At 50.2% G+C, this 18,216-nt stretch overlaps 1 protein-coding gene across 4 annotated transcripts in view; it reads left to right on the top strand.

The window, feature by feature from the left end:
• The window catches only part of Asic2 (acid sensing ion channel subunit 2), a 1,077,316-nt gene that overhangs the window by 795,084 nt on the left and 264,016 nt on the right, over positions 1–18,216 (top strand). For 2 of the 4 annotated variants that reach the window (XM_076542983.1, XM_076542984.1), the window contains exon 1: positions 10,231–11,052. The exons of the other annotated variants lie outside the window; for them this stretch is intronic. In XM_076542983.1, coding sequence (XP_076399098.1) covers positions 10,345–11,052 — 708 coding nt within the window. In that variant the 5' untranslated portion in view covers positions 10,231–10,344. Of the gene's footprint in view, positions 1–10,230; positions 11,053–18,216 lie in introns of those variants that run through there. 4 annotated transcript variants of the gene reach the window in all.

The raw sequence follows: 18,216 nt of genomic DNA, 5'->3' as shown, positions 1-18,216 counted from the left end.
GTGTGTGTGTGTGTGTGTGTGTGTGTGTGTGTGTGTGTGTGTGTGTGTGTGCAAGAGGGAAAGAGTTACAATTAGTTAGAAGAAAATATAACTAGAAAATTAAGTTCTATGCAGACACATCATATAATGTGCTTCCGAGAAGATGTCTTCACCTGCCTTGCTGTTCGAGGTTAGCCACCTGGGAGCTTTCAGCCATTAATGTACCTGGCAAAGAGTTAAAGGAAACATCTGATAATAAAGCGGCCAACTCTGCTTAGCTCCTTGTCTCGGAGCCTGCTGTCCTTTGTGGATGGGTGAGCAGAATAGTGCAAAATAAGAAATTGGGGAAAGTAACGGAAGTTAGAGTGAGGTGTCAGAGAAAGGCAGCCATAAAACCACTGAAAATTCAGAATGGGGAAAAAGATGTGAAGCCAGGGAACGCAATTACTCTGGTCAATGGTGTTCACTGAACACAGCCTTTCAGGTAAGAAGTGAGGGTCGCACAAAGACTGTACCCACAAAGACTGTGGGTGTATTTATAGAACCTACTAGAAACTGACCACATCGATTCTTTTAGGAAGGAAACATGCATGGCTACAGATGTGGAGAGGCATTATTACCACAGAAGCTCCCTTTGTCTTTCAGAACTATGTGGATATAGTACTCATTTCAAATGGAGTGTGTGTGTGTGTGTGTGTGTGTGTGTGTGTGTGTGTGTGTGTTGCTGGAGATTGAACCCAGGTCCTTACACATGCTAGGGAAATACAATCAGTGAGCTATACCCCAACATTTCAAAGGGGATTTTTAAAAAAACAGTCATCTAAGAGTGTACACAGGGATCAGACCTGCATTTGGTCCTGCTTTTATCAGTGCCAAGCTGTATGGTTTATAGAAAGCCCCTCAACTTTCTAGGCCTCGTCCACTGAAGCAAAGGGAAAGAACTTGGTCTTCTATGCAGCTCCAGTCCTCAGCTTCGAGGACTGGAGTGCCCCAGCCATGTAGCTTCTGACCCTGGGCAGACTGCAGCAAAGTCTTTTCGCAGACATGGATCCTGTGCTCTTCCTTCTGGGAGTCATAGGCCCCCATGAGTGATTGATAGGATAAAAAAAATCACCTGGGGAGTATGAGGAGAGTGTGCCAAGAGGTTAGGCACACACAGTGAGGATGACAAAATCCGATAAAAGCTTCAAAGGGTGGAGCCACAATCACAGTGTCAGGCCATGGGCGGGGGCAGGGGTTGTTAAATGAGTATACAGATGATGAGCTATGGCCACAGAGAAGTCTTTCTCAGTCTCCTCACACCAGTGAAAGAAACTCCATTGCAACTGCTGGACATTTGCTCTGGTCCTGTGGCACTACAGGCACCTCCAGGAACCCAGGATTCCCAAGGTCACTCGCAACACAGGATAGAGCAGTGTAAGAGAGCAGTGCAAAACAGCAGTGCAAGACAGCAGTGCAAGACAGCAGTGCAAGACAGCAGTGTAAGACAGCAGTGCAAGAGAGCAGTGTAAGACAGCAGTGCAAGACAGCAGTGTAAGACAGCAGTGCAAGACAGCAGTGCAAGACAGCAGTGCAAGACAGCAGTGCAAGAGAGCAGTGCAAGAGAGCAGTGCAAGACAGCAGTGCAAGACAGCAGTGCAAGACAGCAGTGTAAGACAGCAGTGCAAGACAGCAGTGCAAGACAGCAGTGCAAGACAGCAGTGCAAGAGAGCAGTGTAAGACAGCAGTGCAAGACAGCAGTGCAAGACAGCAGTGCAAGAGAGCAGTGTAAGACAGCAGTGCAAGACAGCAGTGCAAGACAGCAGTGTAAGACAGCAGTGCAAGAGAGCAGTGTAAGACAGCAGTGCAAGACAGCAGTGCAAGACAGCAGTGTAAGACAGCAGTGTAAGACAGCAGTGTAAGACAGCAGTGCAAGACAGCAGTGCAAGACAGCAGTGCAAGACAGCAGTGTAGGACAGCAGTGCAAGACAGCAGTGCAAGACAGCAGTGTAAGACAGCAGTGTAAGACAGCAGTGCAAGACAGCAGTGCAAGACAGCAGTGTAAGACAGCAGTGCAGGACAGCAGTGTAAGACAGCAGTGCAAGACAGCAGTGCAAGACAGCAGTGCAAGACAGCAGTGTAAGACAGCAGTGCAAGACAGCAGTGCAAGACAGCAGTGCAGGACAGCAGTGCAGGACAGCAGTGTAAGACAGCAGTGCAAGACAGCAGTGCAAGACAGCAGTGCAAGACAGCAGTGTAAGACAGCAGTGCAAGACAGCAGTGCAAGACAGCAGTGCAAGACAGCAGTGTAAGACAGCAGTGTAAGACAGCAGTGCAAGACAGCAGTGCAAGACAGCAGTGTAAGACAGCAGTGCAAGACAGCAGTGTAAGACAGCAGTGTAAGACAGCAGTGTAAGACAGCAGTGTAAGACAGCAGTGCAAGAGAGCAGTGCAAGAGAGCAGTGCAAGAGAGCAGTGTAAGACAGCAGTGCAAGAGAGCAGTGCAAGAGAGCAGCGCAAGACAGCAGTGTAAGACAGCAGCGCAAGACAGCAGCGCAAGACAGCAGCGCAGGACAGCAGTGCAAGACAGCAGTGCAAGACAGCAGTGCAAGACAGCAGTGCAAGACAGCAGTGCAAGACAGCAGTGCAAGACAGCAGTGTAAGACAGCAGTGTAAGACAGCAGTATGAGGCTTTGGGCCCAGACTGGGGACAGCGAAAGAGGCAAGAAGGAGGAAAGAGAGGGGAAAAAAGAAAGGTAGAATCACTGACAGCCACAATGGAGATACTAAGAAAAGGAACAGGGTTTATAGGTTTGCAGTAGAGCCACAAAAGCCTTCTATCCATTGCCCATGAGTTCTCATGCTAAAAGCAAAGCAAGCAAATTCTGCAGTATCATTCCAAAGGAAAGCACATTTAGTGTCTTAGGCCAGTACACCAAGAAGCCATTGTCCTTGGACTGCCTTGCCATCCATATCACCTCCACAAAACCCCAGAAGTAAAAAAGTCAATAGGTCTCAAGATACCTCAAGGGGTGAGAAGACCAAGATCTAGTGTAGGGTTTGTATGCTCAAACGGCACAAGGCTAGTGACTTCAGCATAAGGAGACCAGCACTCAGGATCCCCATCACCACAGCAGAACTATGCAAGAAACAACCGAAAGAACCAGGGACACCTCCTGGAGAAGACAAGGCTGGCTGAAGGACGTCTTCAGGTAACTGGATGCAAGGGTCTCTTCAGCGTTGAGGGACTCTGATTCTAAAGAGTAACTGAGGTTTCCATATAGAGGAAAATCTGACTATTTTGTAAGGCTCTCCGTGAATGAGGTCCTAGGAACAGGAGAACTTCACAAGAAGGGTTTCACACAGTGCTCTAGGATAGAACCAGCCTGAAGCAACTGAAGGGTCTCCCACGAGAGGGAGGAAGCAGAGCTAACTGGCATTTGATGCCTGACTGGTAGGGCTTGGAAATAAACAGGACCACCAGTGTCTTCAGTGAAGCTTGAGAAAGCCAAAAGAAGTTACCAATCCTATATATCATTGTCTTAGTCATTGTCCTATTGCTGCGAAGAGACACCATGACCAAGGCAACACTTATAAGACAAAACACTTAATTGGAGCTTGCTTACAGTTTCAGGGGTTTAATCCAATTATCATCATGGTGGGAAGCATGGCAGCACACAGGCAGGTCCTGGAGCAGTAGCTGAAAGCTACATCCTGATCCAAAGGCAGAGTGGGAGAGACTGGGCCTGGCTTGGGCTTTTGAAACCTCAAAGCTCACCCCCAATGACACACTTTCTCCAACAAGGCCACACCTCCTAATCCTTCTAATCCTATCTAAAAGTTCCACTCAAGTATATGAGTCTATGGGAGTCAATCTTATTCAAACCACCACACTCCACTCCCTGACCCCCAGAGGCTTGTAGCTATGTTATAATGCAAAAATGCATTCAGTCCAACTTCAAAAGTCCCCATGGTCTATCACAGTCTCAACACTGTTTAAAAGCTCACAGTCCAAAATCTCTTCTGAAACTCAAGGCAATCTCTTAACTATAACCTCAGGTAAAATAAAAATCAAAAAGCAGATCACATACTTCCAACATACAATGGCACAGAATATACATTACCACTCCAAAAGGGAGGAAAGGGAGCATAGTGAGGAAATACTGGACCAAAGCAAGACCAAAAACCAGCTGGGCAAACTCCAAACTCTGCATCTTCATGTCTGATGTCAAAGGGCTTGTTAAAGCTCCAACTCCTTTCAGCTTTGTTGACTACAACATTCTTCTCTTTCTTGAGTTGTTTCCACACCTGGTATGCAGCTCTTCTTGGCAGGGATCCCATGACTCTGGAATCTCCAACATCTTGGGGTCTTCACCTTCACAGTTTCATGCAATGGCCTCTCTGGGCCTCCATGCAGGAACATCTCTGACACATGCCTGCTGAAGGAGATTCCATAACCCTTTTCTTGTACCCTTAACTCTAAAGCCAGAACTATGTGACTGAAGTACCAAGTTCTGCTGCTTAAGGGGCTGAAATTTGGCCTCTTTCTTAAATTATGTTTGCATCAGTTTTCTGTTGTTGATGTTTTTCTTCACTACTTAAGCTTTCTTTTATTCCTTTTCACCAGTTGGAAGCTTAGCTGGGTGGGATCTTGCCCTGAGGTTACCACTCCCTTTATCCCATTTACCATCAGACTTTTCTTTAAACATTTTATCTCCTTGAACACAGGGCTTAGCTCTGTTACATTTCCAGGTGCTCCTTTTCTCCTCAAACTGTACATTTTATATTTTTCCTTGTTCAGTTTGCTCCTTTTCATTATAGATCTGCATAAGAGTGATCATTAATAACCACATGACACAGTCAATACTAGAATGTCTTGAAATCTCCTCTGCCAGTTCCATTAATCCAAAACTCTCCAACTTAGCCTTCAGCAACTTTTTTAGGACAAGGGCAAAAAGCAGCCATATTCTTTGCCAAAATATCATAAGAACTGTCTCTCAGTCACTTACTAATATTCTTCCCCTCTGAAACTTCTTGAGCTGGGCCCTCACAGTTCAAATTGCCCCTAGCACTGTCTTCCATGCTCTTTCTAGGATGGCCCACTAAACCCTACTTAAAGCATCCAACTACTTTTCTCATCCAGAATCCCCAGATTTTTCCATATTCCTTCAACAAATAGTACAGTCAGGCCTGTCACAGCAGTACCCCAGTTCCTGGTACCAACTTCCACTTTATCACTGTTCTATTACTGTGAAGAGACACCATGACCAAGGGGATCCTGCTTACAGCTTCAGAGGGTTAGTTATCCATTATCATTGTGGAGGGGAGCATGGTGGCATGCAGGCAGGCACTGGAACAGTAACTGAAAGCTACATCCTGATCCATGGGCAGAGAGTGGAAGAAGACACCTGACCTGTCCAGCAGGCCAGCATCCAACTTTAGGCTCCCAACAGACACCAGGCTTGGCTTGGACTTTTGAAACCTCAAAGCCCACCACAATCATAAGAGACCTAACTGCTGGATATGGTGTCATACACCTGTAGGCCCCACCCTTAGGGGTCAAGGCAGGAAAACTAAAAGTTCAAGGTCAAACTGGGCTATATGGAAAAACCATGCCTCAAAAAACAAATAGGAACCAAAATCAAAGCCTTATCTTAGGGGAGAAAAGAATTATGGTGGTGGTTGCAGTGCAGGATATGGGCTGAGTCCTGGGAAGACCCTCCTGCCCCTGCACATGACATTACACAGGATGCCAGTTGCCAGGTGTAGATTCATAGATGCTGGGCTGATAAGGAAGCAAAGGAACTTTTCTTAAAAGCTTATCATAGCGGGGTGGTCATTGTGTTACATTTTTATTTCTTGGTGGAGAGGGTGCAATGGTCAGCTTATGCACAATCTTATAGATTTGTTTGTCTGTCCAAGAAAATCCACCAGGAAGAGACAGCTATGTCATAGGAGCCATTGTGTGGGAGGAACAAGGGGATGGAGCCCAGCTCTCTGAATATAAACCCTGTTCTCCTGCTTCATAGCTCTGTGGCTTCGAGGGAGCCTCTCCATGGCAAAAGTTCCTTCTCTTCAAAGTAGACGAATATTTTTTCTAAGATTAAACACGTGGAACATTTATGAAACCTACTTTAGTATAAAACATTTGGAACCATCCCTTTGGCTTAGGAAAGATGATGATGATGATGATGATATCTATCATAATGTGATTCAAAGAGGCAAGATGTAAGGGAGAAAATCTGGCCATTGGAAAGACTTTGAACTCAATTCAAATCCTGCTAAAAGCTGTTAGTTCAACAACAGCAGGAAGATGACCAAAATTCCTTCCCTAAAGGATTGGAGTGGGAAATAAGGTAAAATGTTTGTTGTTCTATGTTTGGCATGTAATTTTTTTTTAAAAAGAAATATCCTTTCCTTTCCCGTCTATGCCCCTGTATCAGTGGGTCTCATTGATGTATCTGGACACTGAGATGAGAGGCAGGGACATAAGTATGAATGAGATGTAGTTCTTGTCCTCAAAAGGCTCAGAGTCCCCAAGAAAGACCTGGACACATACAATGACACTGTGCTATGATGAAAACCATCACTGGGACATCAGCACAAGGTGTAAGTGTGTTGGGATCATAGCAATAGAAAGACCAGTCAACAGAATAAACCAAGGGAATCATCCCCTAGGAGGCAATGGAATTTGGAGGGAGAATGTTGTTGGACTGACCAAATTGGTACTGAGGAGAGAGGACCATCTCAGTTAGCCTAGGAGACATGCTGAGCATGCAGTCATCAAGAGAGACACTAGTCTTTGCTTGGAGTCACATTCTGTGTCAAGATCCATGAAGGCCTAAGCAGGACGCCCCCATTGTACATGCTGTCTGTTTGGAAATGGACAGGAAAAACAGAGTAAACATGACATTTGTCAACCCACAGTGGCATGTGCACACCTCAAGGAGGAAAGGGCCAGGGAAGAAAAGCCCATAACAGCAGGACCAACCAGAATGGCTTTCGGCAAAACAGAGTGTTGTGCCGCTCCAGAGTAAGGATGCTGGGAGATGTCACATACTTGTGGCTGTTCTAACAGTAGCTGCATCCAGGCCTCTAGGCTATCACCTTGGCTGGAAGAAGTCCCAGAACCCCCAGGTAGGAATTCTCAGTCTAAACCAGTGGTATTAGAGTAGGAGTTTTTGTTGGGAGTGTCATACACTGTCACCTGTGGAACTTCCAACCAACAACCAACGGACAGACAATTTCAGGGAAACCAAATCCCAAACTGAATCTCAGCACCACCCAGCAGCAATAGTTTCTTCCCCCTGCATAGGAAAAGGGCCTCCATGAGCTAGATAGTGTTGGCCTGTGCCTTTTATCCCAGCACTCCAGAGGCAGAGGCAGGTGGATCTCTATGAGTTTGATGCCAGCCTGGTCTACAGAGTCATTTCCAAGTCAGCCTAGGGATACACAGAGAAACTCTGTCTCAAAAAAAAAAAAAAAAAAAAAAAACCCAAAAAACAAAATTAAAAGAAATAAATTAACCAAAAAAAAAAAAAAAAAAAAGGAAAAGGAAAAAGGGCCTCCAGGTGTGTGTAGCTGTGTGCTTGAGTGTGAGCATGGACACCTATACACATAGCATGTGTGTGTATACCTGACTGTGAATGCATGAGTTACAGGTAATATAGAGCTGTGTACATTTGTATACTGTGTACATGTATACACACAGTGTGCAATGTGTATTGCACATATGCACAAGATGTATGGCAGGCATGTTTGTGTGCATGTTCCTTACGTGTCAAAAATATCTGTGCAGTTGTCTGAATCAAACACCATGACCACAAAAGCAAGGTGGAGAGGAAAGGGTTTTTCAGTTTACACTTCCACATTGCTATTCATCACCAAAGGAAGTCAGAACAGGAACTCAAACAGGACAGGAACCTGGAGGCAGGAGCTGATGCCGAGGCCATGGAGGAGTGCTGCTTACTGGCTTGCACCCCATAACTTACTCAGCCTGCTTTCTTATAGAACCTGGGACCAACAGCCCAGGGATGGTACCACCCACCATTGACTGGGCCCTCCATCATTGATCACTAATTGAGAAAATGCCTTACAGCTGGATCTCATGGAGGCATTTCCTCAACTGAGGCTCCTTCCTCTTTGATGATTCTAGCTTGTGTCAAATTGACACACACAACCAGCCAGAACAGACCTCTTGAAACAAGGCTGAGAACTGCAAGCCCCCATGGGATATCCAGCTAACCACTGCCCAGCTGTGCTGCCTTGGGTAAGCCCTGGCCTCTCTCACATCACTTAGGAAGTGGGGCCAGTTGTAACTACAAACCTCATTCAGTGCCCCAAGAAAGTTAAGGCAGAATATTTAAAAGGCAGCATCAAAAGTTTCTACGTGTCCAGGGGTTAATGAAAGGATTGGGTGCTTCTGGGAGAGAGAATGGGTTAGAATAATGGAGTCCCTTGTCTGGGGTAGCCATCCCCTTCCCCATCCTTCCCTTCCCTCTACCTCCAGGGAAAGCTACTCTAGCCTTACTGAATACTTTCCAGAGAAGGGCCTGGGGCACTTGAGAAGCAGAGGAGAGGGGCTGCCCCCTTGAGCCCATCCTGCCAGAAGACCTGTAACTCCTCCGAATAACTGAGCACATCGTTCTTTCTAAAAATTCACACACATGCAAATCAGAAACTACACTCATTCATACCCACCACCAAGGATATGCATACGCAGAACACACAGCCCATCATAGGCACTTTTCCACTTATGACACATTCCAGCAGCCGCAGTACATCACCCACAGGCAGTTTCACGAATTCAAGAGTTTGGCACAAATGCCTCTTCACATATAAACAGTTCACATCCTACCCAGCTCCTGCACGACACTGCACTCACACTTGCTCAAGTGCCCACGCTGCACGGTCCCTTCTCTCTCTAGCCCATCTCACCTGCCCAGGCGTCCCTCACTTCTTTGCACAAGACTGCACATAAACACAATGTTTTTACTACTTTCCATCCCTTCCACAAGCCGGCACGACCGGCCACATCTGTGCTCTCCCCTCTCCCCGCAACTCCAGCAAGAGGCTTCCCGCTCGGAGTGCAGCGGCCACAGTGGCCAGGAATTAAAATGCAGCAAGGAGGAGCCGGGAGCGTCAGCACCGCCTCTCCAGGAGCGCACAGCGCTCGCCGCGGCCGCCGCCGCCCCGCCCGCCCCGAGCCGCCGGGCCAGCGAGCGCAGTAGCAGGTGCTCATAGCCCAGCCGCGCCAGCCTCGCGCGGCTGCTGCCCAAGTTCGCCCGGGGCCCGAGGAGGGCCGGGCCACCGAGAGAGGAGCGCCGCCGCCGCCGCTGTTGCATCCACCGCCATCGTGGACTTGGAGTCTAGAGAGGAAACCGGCCCACGGAGCAGCGAGCTCGGATCAGCAGCGAGTCCCGATTAGCCCCTGGAGGTGTTGCCTGGGCTCCGCAGTTCCCAGCTCCCGGCGCCCAAGGAGGAGAAGAGGCAAGGAACAGCATAGCTGGGCTTTTCTGGAGACAGCCCGTGCCGAGGGAAGAAACGATAGTTCCCTGGGACCAGCAGCCTTGGAGGGGCCCGGCAGCGAGTGGTTTTCCGCAGGACGCCCGGAGAAGCCCACGGCCCCAGACGACAGTAGACACCTCGCGGGACTCAAGAACTGGACTTGGTGAAGCCTAGGAACGTCTCGGTGGAAGGCAGCCCCCGCAGTCGTGAGAAAGAAGGGTCCTGGAGGAAAGGAAAGGAGGAAGTCGCCACTCGGCGACCACTCACCCCAGTACACACCCACCCCACCCGCCGAGCCTGGAGCTGCGGAGCGCCTCTGGGGGCGCTCGTTCCTTGGCGCCTTCTCTCGCATGTCCCAGCTCCACTGGGCTACGGGCCAGACTGGTGGGGTCCCAGGGACTGTCCAAATCAGGCATGGTGATCCAGTGGCCCCTCTCTCGGGATCAGCGTAAAAACTGGGGTTAGTCGGTGCAGGGGGGACTCAGCTCAGGGTCCCCCAAGTCCAGGACGAGGGGAGGTCGGCGGGCACAGCGCCCAGGGATTGGAAAGGCGGCTCCCACTGGGGCCCCTCCGGAGGTAGTGCCCGGTGACTCGCATCCTCCTGGAAGACCCGGGGCCAGCAGAGCCTGGGAGGCGCTCGAGAGAGGCCAGAGGCAGGGGCGGCGGGCCGAGGCTGCACTCAGTCCCGGGCGAGCGCCCGCGGAGGCGGCGGCGGCAACGCCGGGCGGGCATGCCGCGCCACCGGAGCTCCTGTCGGGCGCAGGCTTCCCTGGCGCAGGCTGCGCGCGGCTGCTGCTACTCCCACTGCTGCTGCGGACTCCCATGGCGGCTCCGCCCGGCCGGGGCCGCCGCCGCTGTCGCCAGCCTCGGGCTGAATGAATGAGTCGGAGCGGCGGAGCCCGGCTGCCCGCGACCGCGCTCACCGGCCCGGGACGCTTCCGTATGGCCCGCGAGCAGCCGGCGCCCGCGGCGGTGGCGGCAGCCAGGCAGCCCGGGGGCGACCGGAGTGGCGATCGGGCACTGCAGGGGCCAGGGGTCGCCCGCAGGGGGCGGCCGTCACTGAGTCGCACTAAATTGCACGGGCTGCGGCACATGTGCGCGGGGCGCACGGCGGCGGGAGGCTCCTTCCAGCGGCGGGCGCTGTGGGTGCTGGCCTTCTGCACGTCCCTCGGCTTGCTGCTGTCCTGGTCTTCGAACCGCCTTCTTTACTGGCTCAGCTTCCCGTCACACACTCGGGTGCACCGCGAGTGGAGCCGCCAGCTGCCGTTCCCCGCCGTCACCGTGTGCAACAACAACCCGCTGCGCTTCCCGCGCCTCTCCAAGGGGGACCTCTACTACGCGGGCCACTGGCTGGGGCTGCTGCTGCCCAACCGCACGGCGCGCCCGCTGGTCAGCGAGCTGCTGCGGGGCGACGAGCCGCGCCGCCAGTGGTTCCGCAAGCTGGCCGACTTCCGCCTCTTCCTGCCGCCGCGCCACTTCGAGGGCATCAGCGCTGCCTTCATGGACCGCCTGGGCCACCAGTTGGAGGACATGCTGCTCTCCTGCAAGTACCGGGGCGAGCTCTGTGGCCCGCACAACTTCTCCTCAGTGAGTTGCCCTCCGCGCGAACCCGCCCTTTCTGACCCCGCGCTTCCCAGGAGTCCTGAGGCTCTTAGTTGGGCCCCTAAGGTCTGGACACCAGGCCCCTGTGAGTGTCACCACGTCTTGACTGGGTGTCACCGCTCCTCAGTACCCAGGCAGAATCACTCTTGAGTCCCCTGAGTCTTCAGGTGGTGGGAAACTTGGGCTTAGCTCTGTGTAGGAAGTCATCTTAATACTCTTGGGTTCTCCTTGCACAGTTCCTTCCGGTGCCAGCTCCCAAACTCCTCCCTCTACTATCTATGGTCCCATCACTGAAAAATGGTTCCCCTCCCCCTAACCTCAACCGAGGTTCTTGGGACTACTGCTTTCAGTCTGGGCTTTAGAGGTTTTTTTGTTTGTTTGTTTGTTTTGTTTTTTAATGGAGGCTTGTTGTCTTTGAGGAGAACCAATACAAAATCCTTCAAAAAAAAAAAAAATGGGCTAACGGGAGAATCCCGCGGAGTTCTTAAGACAACCTAAGATCCCAAGCAGCTTATGGTTTCAGAATTCCACACAAAAATCCAGGAGGAAACTCCCAGAATGTAAACAAATACCAAACTTGTGGGCCCCCTATGAGGCAGTGGCACCCTTCTTCTTATTTGGGGAAACACTGTATGAGCTGGGACTCCCCCACCCACCTCGCTCCTGTTAAGGGGTTAGTGCGGATCTCCCTGGTTGGAGGGATCCCCTGCAGGTGGGGAAGTTTGCACGGTGTTGGGAGGGTGGGTCATGAGTGCAAACAGCCAGGGCCAAGAGAAGCTGTGCTAGGGATTTGTGAGCCATTTGCTGAGCCGCTTCCCCCACACTGTGGGTCTGGAGAACGCAGCTGTCAGGCAGAAGGTATCTGCCTTGTGCAGTCTGTTTCAGAAGAGCTCTGGTGCCAGGCCCCAGCGTGGTGCGAGCCCGTCCAGCCTTTTCTGTGTAAATGCCCCTCAGGTGGGCTCCGGCTTTCTACCCGTGCAGGGGAGGTTGGTATGAGTTTATGGGTGGTACTCTCAGAATGATCTCACCTGACGATTTTGTCGCTGACAAAGCTTTTCCGGGGATGGCAGAGTTGCCAAGGTTTCAACAGGTGTGTTGGTTTGATGCTGGCCCGCCGAGGTCTCTGATTGGCTATTCTGGTTATTTCTTGTCTGAGATGCCACCCTTGGCTACAGTCTTACGCTGTTGATTTTTGCTATCAGAGTAATTCTGAATTATCCCTCTCTAGCACGGTCCACGTTGGGGGGTGGAGGGTGGCTTTTCAGCTGCCCTTCAGACTGTCTCCCACCTGAGGCTCTCTGCCTTGGCAAGTGGAGAATGCTGTTAACATACCCTTCTACAAGGCTTCTGGAACCTCAAGCATAGCCCATAGAGGCCAAAGAATTCAGGCAGCAACTCCTATGGTCAGCTGTTTTTTGTTTCTTGGCTGACCACTGGGGAACAACCTCTAGCGCTAGACTGGAGTTCAAGGTTACATCTAAGTATCAGCTCTAAGATGCATGACACACAGCCTCTTCAATGCAATTCTGCATTGGACACTTGGTTTTCAAAACATGCAAAATTGCCTTCTGACAGGCAGGATTCCCTTCCGATGTCACAGCAGACCTGAGCTAGCAGTGGCTTTCATTCCTATATTTAAAATGAGGAGTGAGCGGCAAAGAGCAGTCTCATGCTGGAAGTCACCAAGTTCAAAGTCTAACTTAGCATGAGGCCGTGGGAACCCTTCCTCTCTGATCCTGGGCCTACCTAGCTCCTATCAGAAAAACCTGAGTAAGACTCTTGTCTCCTAGCCTGACCCCTCCCCCAAGTCCCATGCCTCCTAGAAGCTGGGAGAATGGAACAGGAAGCCACCCCCAGATGGTTTAGGTAGATACAGCCTAACCTAACTCTCCATGCTGAGGACACACCATCTGGCTTCAACCTCCATGGCAGGCATGGGCCCCAGTTGTGTGAGGCAGGAGGTAAGGAGCTGAGGACAGCAGGGTCCTTCCCACTGGAGCATACACTTTCTCCCTGACAGGATTTGCCAGCCATGTCCATCAAAGGAAAAGTACTACTTCGCTCCCCAGAGGCTTGTGCCCTAGGGACTCAAAGTGACCCCTAGTGGATTGTGCTTTTGGTTCTGACCTGGGAGTTTCTGGACCTGTAACAAGGCATGCTGTGGGCTGTTTTTCTACCTGTAGACTTTCAGAAGCTACTTCAGGGGAGTTCGTGACACTGAGCAGACCCATCAGAAAAGCTTTCCTCTAACTGCCTGCTCTGTGGAAGTTGAGGGCAGGAATTCTTGGGTCACATGACTGCTCAGATCCCAAGTCTATCAATGTGTGTGTGTGTGTGTGTGTGTGAGAGAGAGAGAGAGAGAGAGACAGACAGACAGACAGACAGACAGAGACAGAGAGATAGAGAGACAGAGAGAGAGATTTCTTTGGCTTTGGCTTGGAGCCTTTCCTGACCACCCCACTCAGCATCACTAAAATAATAATAATAATAATAATAATAATAATAATAATAATAATAACAATAGCAACCAGGTTCGCCCATTTGTCTCTACTCCCCAGTGCATGTCCCCATACCTGCTAAGTCTGTGCTTGCCTTCTCCTTCAGACAAGGGAAGGGCCTGTCTAGTTTTACTGCTGTCTCCAGCTCCCAGCACAGAACCTGATGCCCAGGAGAGGCTTGGGAAATGACCACCTTCACGAGGTAGCTGCAGGATCGTCTGTCTTCTGGGGTCTTGGTTGACTTCCTCTAGCATTGCCAGTGGGAAGCCGGCAGCCTGTGGTGTGAGGAGCAGGCTGTACACACTTACTAGGCACCCAGGACTCCTAGGTGGTAAGATGACAGAGCAACAAGTGAAGGGTGGAACTTTCACAGGGGCCATTCAGGGCACGTGCCCGCTGTCTCTAGTTAGTCCTGTGGTCTGAAAGCATACACCAATGGGAGAGAAATTTATTGCCCAGGGCAGTCCATTGGGTTCATTCTCAAGGCCCATTCTGGGCATGTTCACTGGTGGTCCTGGATTTGTTGAAGCTGGGCAAGGTTTCGTCACTCAGCAGTCAGACAGAGCAGTGCCCGATTCTGAAAGCCTGTGTTGTTTCCCTGGCATCGGCCCTGAGCCTCGGCTCTGCACACTCTGGCTCCACTGTAGCTCCTGGCAGTGGAGAGAGAAGTCTGGGCAGGAAGCAGAGCTGCAAGGCAGAGCTCTGAGAGTCCCCGGGGGACTTAAAAGAGGAACAGACAGGCCAATGCAGGCAGGGTAGGCTCTACTTCAAGAACAAGGGGCCATTGCCCTCTCTGGGAAACAGCATGCCTATTGGGGAGAGGGGAGGGCAGTGTGGAGTGTCAGGCAGACCTGGCCTTAGATGTTAGGTCTGTCCCTTCCTAGCAGTGTTCCCTGGACAGACACTTTGCTTTTGAGCTTCCAGTAATAAGTTCTTCTTCTGAGAGCCAGGAGGGAGATATGTAGGGGCAGTGACTGAAGTATGCCTGGGTGACAGTGGATGCTTAATATTCAGGAGACATTGTTACAATATAGAGAAAGAGCTAGGCACCGTGTACTGGTAGCTGGTGGTAAGAGGTACCGAGTATTATCACCATAATCATCATATCTTACCATGGCTACTTACCTGAGGGAGATGGGCATGCCCATTCTTAGCTTAGTCATTGGATCAACCAGTGCTTATTACATGCCAACTCTGTGCCAAGGTCTTTACTAGACATTGGCGGTATCAAATTAAATAAGGCTTGGTGAATGCCCTTCAGGGACTTGCAGAGATGTGTGAACTAGAGCCAGAAGCATACAGTGTGGGCTCTGAAGTATCCGGACCAGATCGGTGACCTCCCAGGTTTTCCTGGAGGAGGTGATGTTTGAGATGGATCTTGGAGATAAAGTAGGTGCTCAAGGGGAAAGCAAGAGACAAAGGAAACGCGCGCACACACACACACACACACACACACACACAAGAGCATGCAGGAGGGAGCAGACAGGGGGAGATTGGACAGGTGCCTTCTGGGCCCTGGGACAAGTTCAAAGTAGCTGAGGATGAGGTGGTGCTGAAAGGTCCCAAGGCAATGGTGTGATCGGTACCTGGAGGCCCAACTAAAATTTTGAAATTTGCAGCAAAATTCTGATGGGTCTCCTTTCTGGTTGCTATGCTGTTGTACGTGTGTCCCAATACCTAGCTTCCACCCTCATTTCTAAGCCCACTGGGGCTACTCCCATTTTATCTTATCCCCTCTTCTGTAGGAGTTAACCTTTAGTTCAGTTTTGGACCACTCATACATACTAAAAGCCAAGGAAGCAACATTTAGTTTTTTAGCACATTTTGCCACATCAAGCCAACGGTCTGCTATGAGCCAGCAATGGAAAACAAGAAGTGATTTCAGTAACATATTGTTTGAAATCAGCAAATTCTGTTGAAATGATGCTAGGCCAGGCAGTCTAGTGGCTGTGAGGATAGATAGCTTTAGGGAGTCAAAGAAAAAAAAATCCTTCTGTCTTTATAGAAAGAGGAATAAATGAGCTACTGCATGTAAAGTGCTTAGACCAGTTTCTGGCATCGAGCAAGCATTCAATAAGTGAGAGCTGTTTCCATTTTTATTACTTGCATGAGCATTTACAGTGAAGGGCAAAGGCAGATAGCATCGGGCATCTGTGACAGGCCAGACCCTGGCTGGCTTGTCTCGTGCCGTCTTCAGAGTAACCCTGGAAAGTTTGTGATAATCCATGTTTTGTAAATGGAGGAAATGTCACGCTGAGAGGGTGCGCAATGTGTTTGAAGTCGAGAGCCAGCCACGTCAAACCCAAGTTGCCATGACTGCAGGAGCCCCTGCTCTTTCTGCAGCAGGAAGGGAAGGGAGCAGCGTCGGGGAGGGGACAGGGGGGCAACCTGTAGGATGACCAGTCCAGCCTCAACTTGGCCCTGGCCAGCTGTGTGCCTTTGGCCTCGGGTCTCTCTTCTGCAATAATAGGATATGGGCCAAATGGCCAGTGGGACTGAGCAGCAGAGTTCTCCATTCAAGTGGGCAGTCGGAGGGAAAGAGAGCTCAAATGTTGCAGATGGCTGGAGCATCTCAGCCATCCATTTCTTTCCTTTGCAGAGCTGAAGCAGTGATTATGGGGGAAACGGAGACATTATTGAAGAGCTGGAGACAGGACGGCCATTAAATAGACATTTATACAAGGAACATGAAAAGACCTCCACCAGTAATTTGACTTCGGGGAAATTAGTTTAGGGAATCAAACATAAACTCTACCCAGGTCTGCAGATATCTAAATTGACCCACATCAGGCTAATTCCAATAGTGGCTACTTGGGGGCCATTGTGGCTGGTCATGAAGGCATCAATCAGATGTCTTCCCAATTGAGAAGGGCTGGAGCAATAACCAGGCCATTTGCTCTGTACGTGCCTAGCTTTGACCCTGCTGATTTGCTTGGGTAGATACTCAGATTCCATCAACCAGGGCTCAATAAATCCTTACTGTGTGCTAGTCACTGACCTACCAAGATGACCATAAATCTAATCTGTTTCTGGCAAAGAGATTCACAAAAGTCAAGGTGCTTTATCCACATTGTTGGCTGTGAAAAGAAGTCTCTGCCATACCAAGGGTGGGACTGGGATCTGTGTCAGGCACCTGTTCCATGAACCACATTCACCCTTATCAGAATATAATGAGCACTGTGGAACCCATTTCTCAGATTAGTAAATCGAGACTCAGGGGACTCACAGTTCATACAGCTGGGATGCAGCCCAGTCAGATTTTAACCAGTGATTGACCCAGTTAGTTCTAAAGCTGTCAGCTCTTAGGTGTTGATGAGGATAAACCTTCCTGGAAGGGGATGGCTCAGTTCCCAGAGTCTTCATTGGAAGCGTCTACCGCTGGTTGGTGTGGACCATAGGAGTTGGGCCAGATTCAATGACCTGTATCCCTAGAGGGAGAGTTGGCTCTAATGAATGAGGGTCCAGCATGAACTTGCCATTCTCCTCCAGCAGCCACACACACACAGCAGCAGCTTTGTGGGAGGGGCTGTGCTCAGGAGTAGGAAGTTTTTATGGTGTCCCTGTCTGCTCTGAATGGCCCTTTTCGCTCTTTAAAGGACACTGATGACTTGAAAACCTACATGTTGCCGAAGTGAGATCCCACTCAGGCTGGTTCTAACAAATAGATGACTCACTCATAATTAGAACATGAATTGTTGGTAAAAACAGAGGATAGGCTGGGACACTTAACTCCCCTGAGCATGTCAAAAGTCTCCCTCAACACCGTTGTTTACACTGTTGATTTGCTTATTAAATTGTTTCCTCAGATTCTCACACACATTTATTGAGTTCCTACTCTCTACCTGGCACTTTTTACATTCATTGTTTTATTTCAGTCTGACAATGGACCAGACAAGGATGTGTCCCTTTCTCCCTATTACAGACAAGGAAACTGAGGTACAGCTACTCAGTACCTTGCCTAAGATCATAGAGAAGAAGTGCTGATCTCGGAGTCCCAAAGTCCGCATTCTTTGCACTGCGTCATAGCCATTTCCTTTGGAGCAAACACGCCTGCATCTCTTATCTTCCCAGCCTACAGAGGGCACTCTAACACACATCCCATCTCACCCTGCTGCTGTGGCGATGGAGGATACCTATTGCTCTCTTATGGACACCAAAGAAGGAAACGTCTTGCCCAGCATTATACACAGGGAATAGAAGAATAGGTAAAATTTGAAGTCAGCTTCCCTAAGGGACATTATAGGTGGAGCTAACTATTACACGGCCAGATTCCCAGGGCCTCCATAGAGACATGCTGATTCGATAGGCAGGGACAGGGCCTGGCAAGTATTTCTCACCAGCTCCTCACGATGCCGACGGTGCTAGTTCATGATCCACTCTTTGAGGTACAAGGTTGTAAACTTCTTGGAGCCCCAGAAAGTCCAGGGGAAGCCACCAGCGCTGCCTTAATCATGCCAATTCCCTCGCTCTATGAAAGTCTATCGGGGACCAGCATTCGGTTCTGAAGAAGAGGTGGAAGGTCTAGAGAGGAATGCTGGGCTCACCAGGAAACTCAGCTGCAGCCTCTGCTGTAGCAAATCTGGGTCCGTAGAGGGCTGTGGGCCCAGCCAGAGCATCCACCAAACCGAGGTGCAATGGTACTAGCGCTGGT

The sequence above is a fragment of the Peromyscus maniculatus genome, chromosome 8, assembly GCF_049852395.1.
Source record: "Peromyscus maniculatus bairdii isolate BWxNUB_F1_BW_parent chromosome 8, HU_Pman_BW_mat_3.1, whole genome shotgun sequence".
In the NCBI taxonomy this organism is placed as follows: domain Eukaryota; kingdom Metazoa; phylum Chordata; class Mammalia; order Rodentia; family Cricetidae; genus Peromyscus; species Peromyscus maniculatus.
Note: the sequence above shows the minus strand (reverse complement) of the source record. Positions and strands in the feature narration are given on the sequence as shown.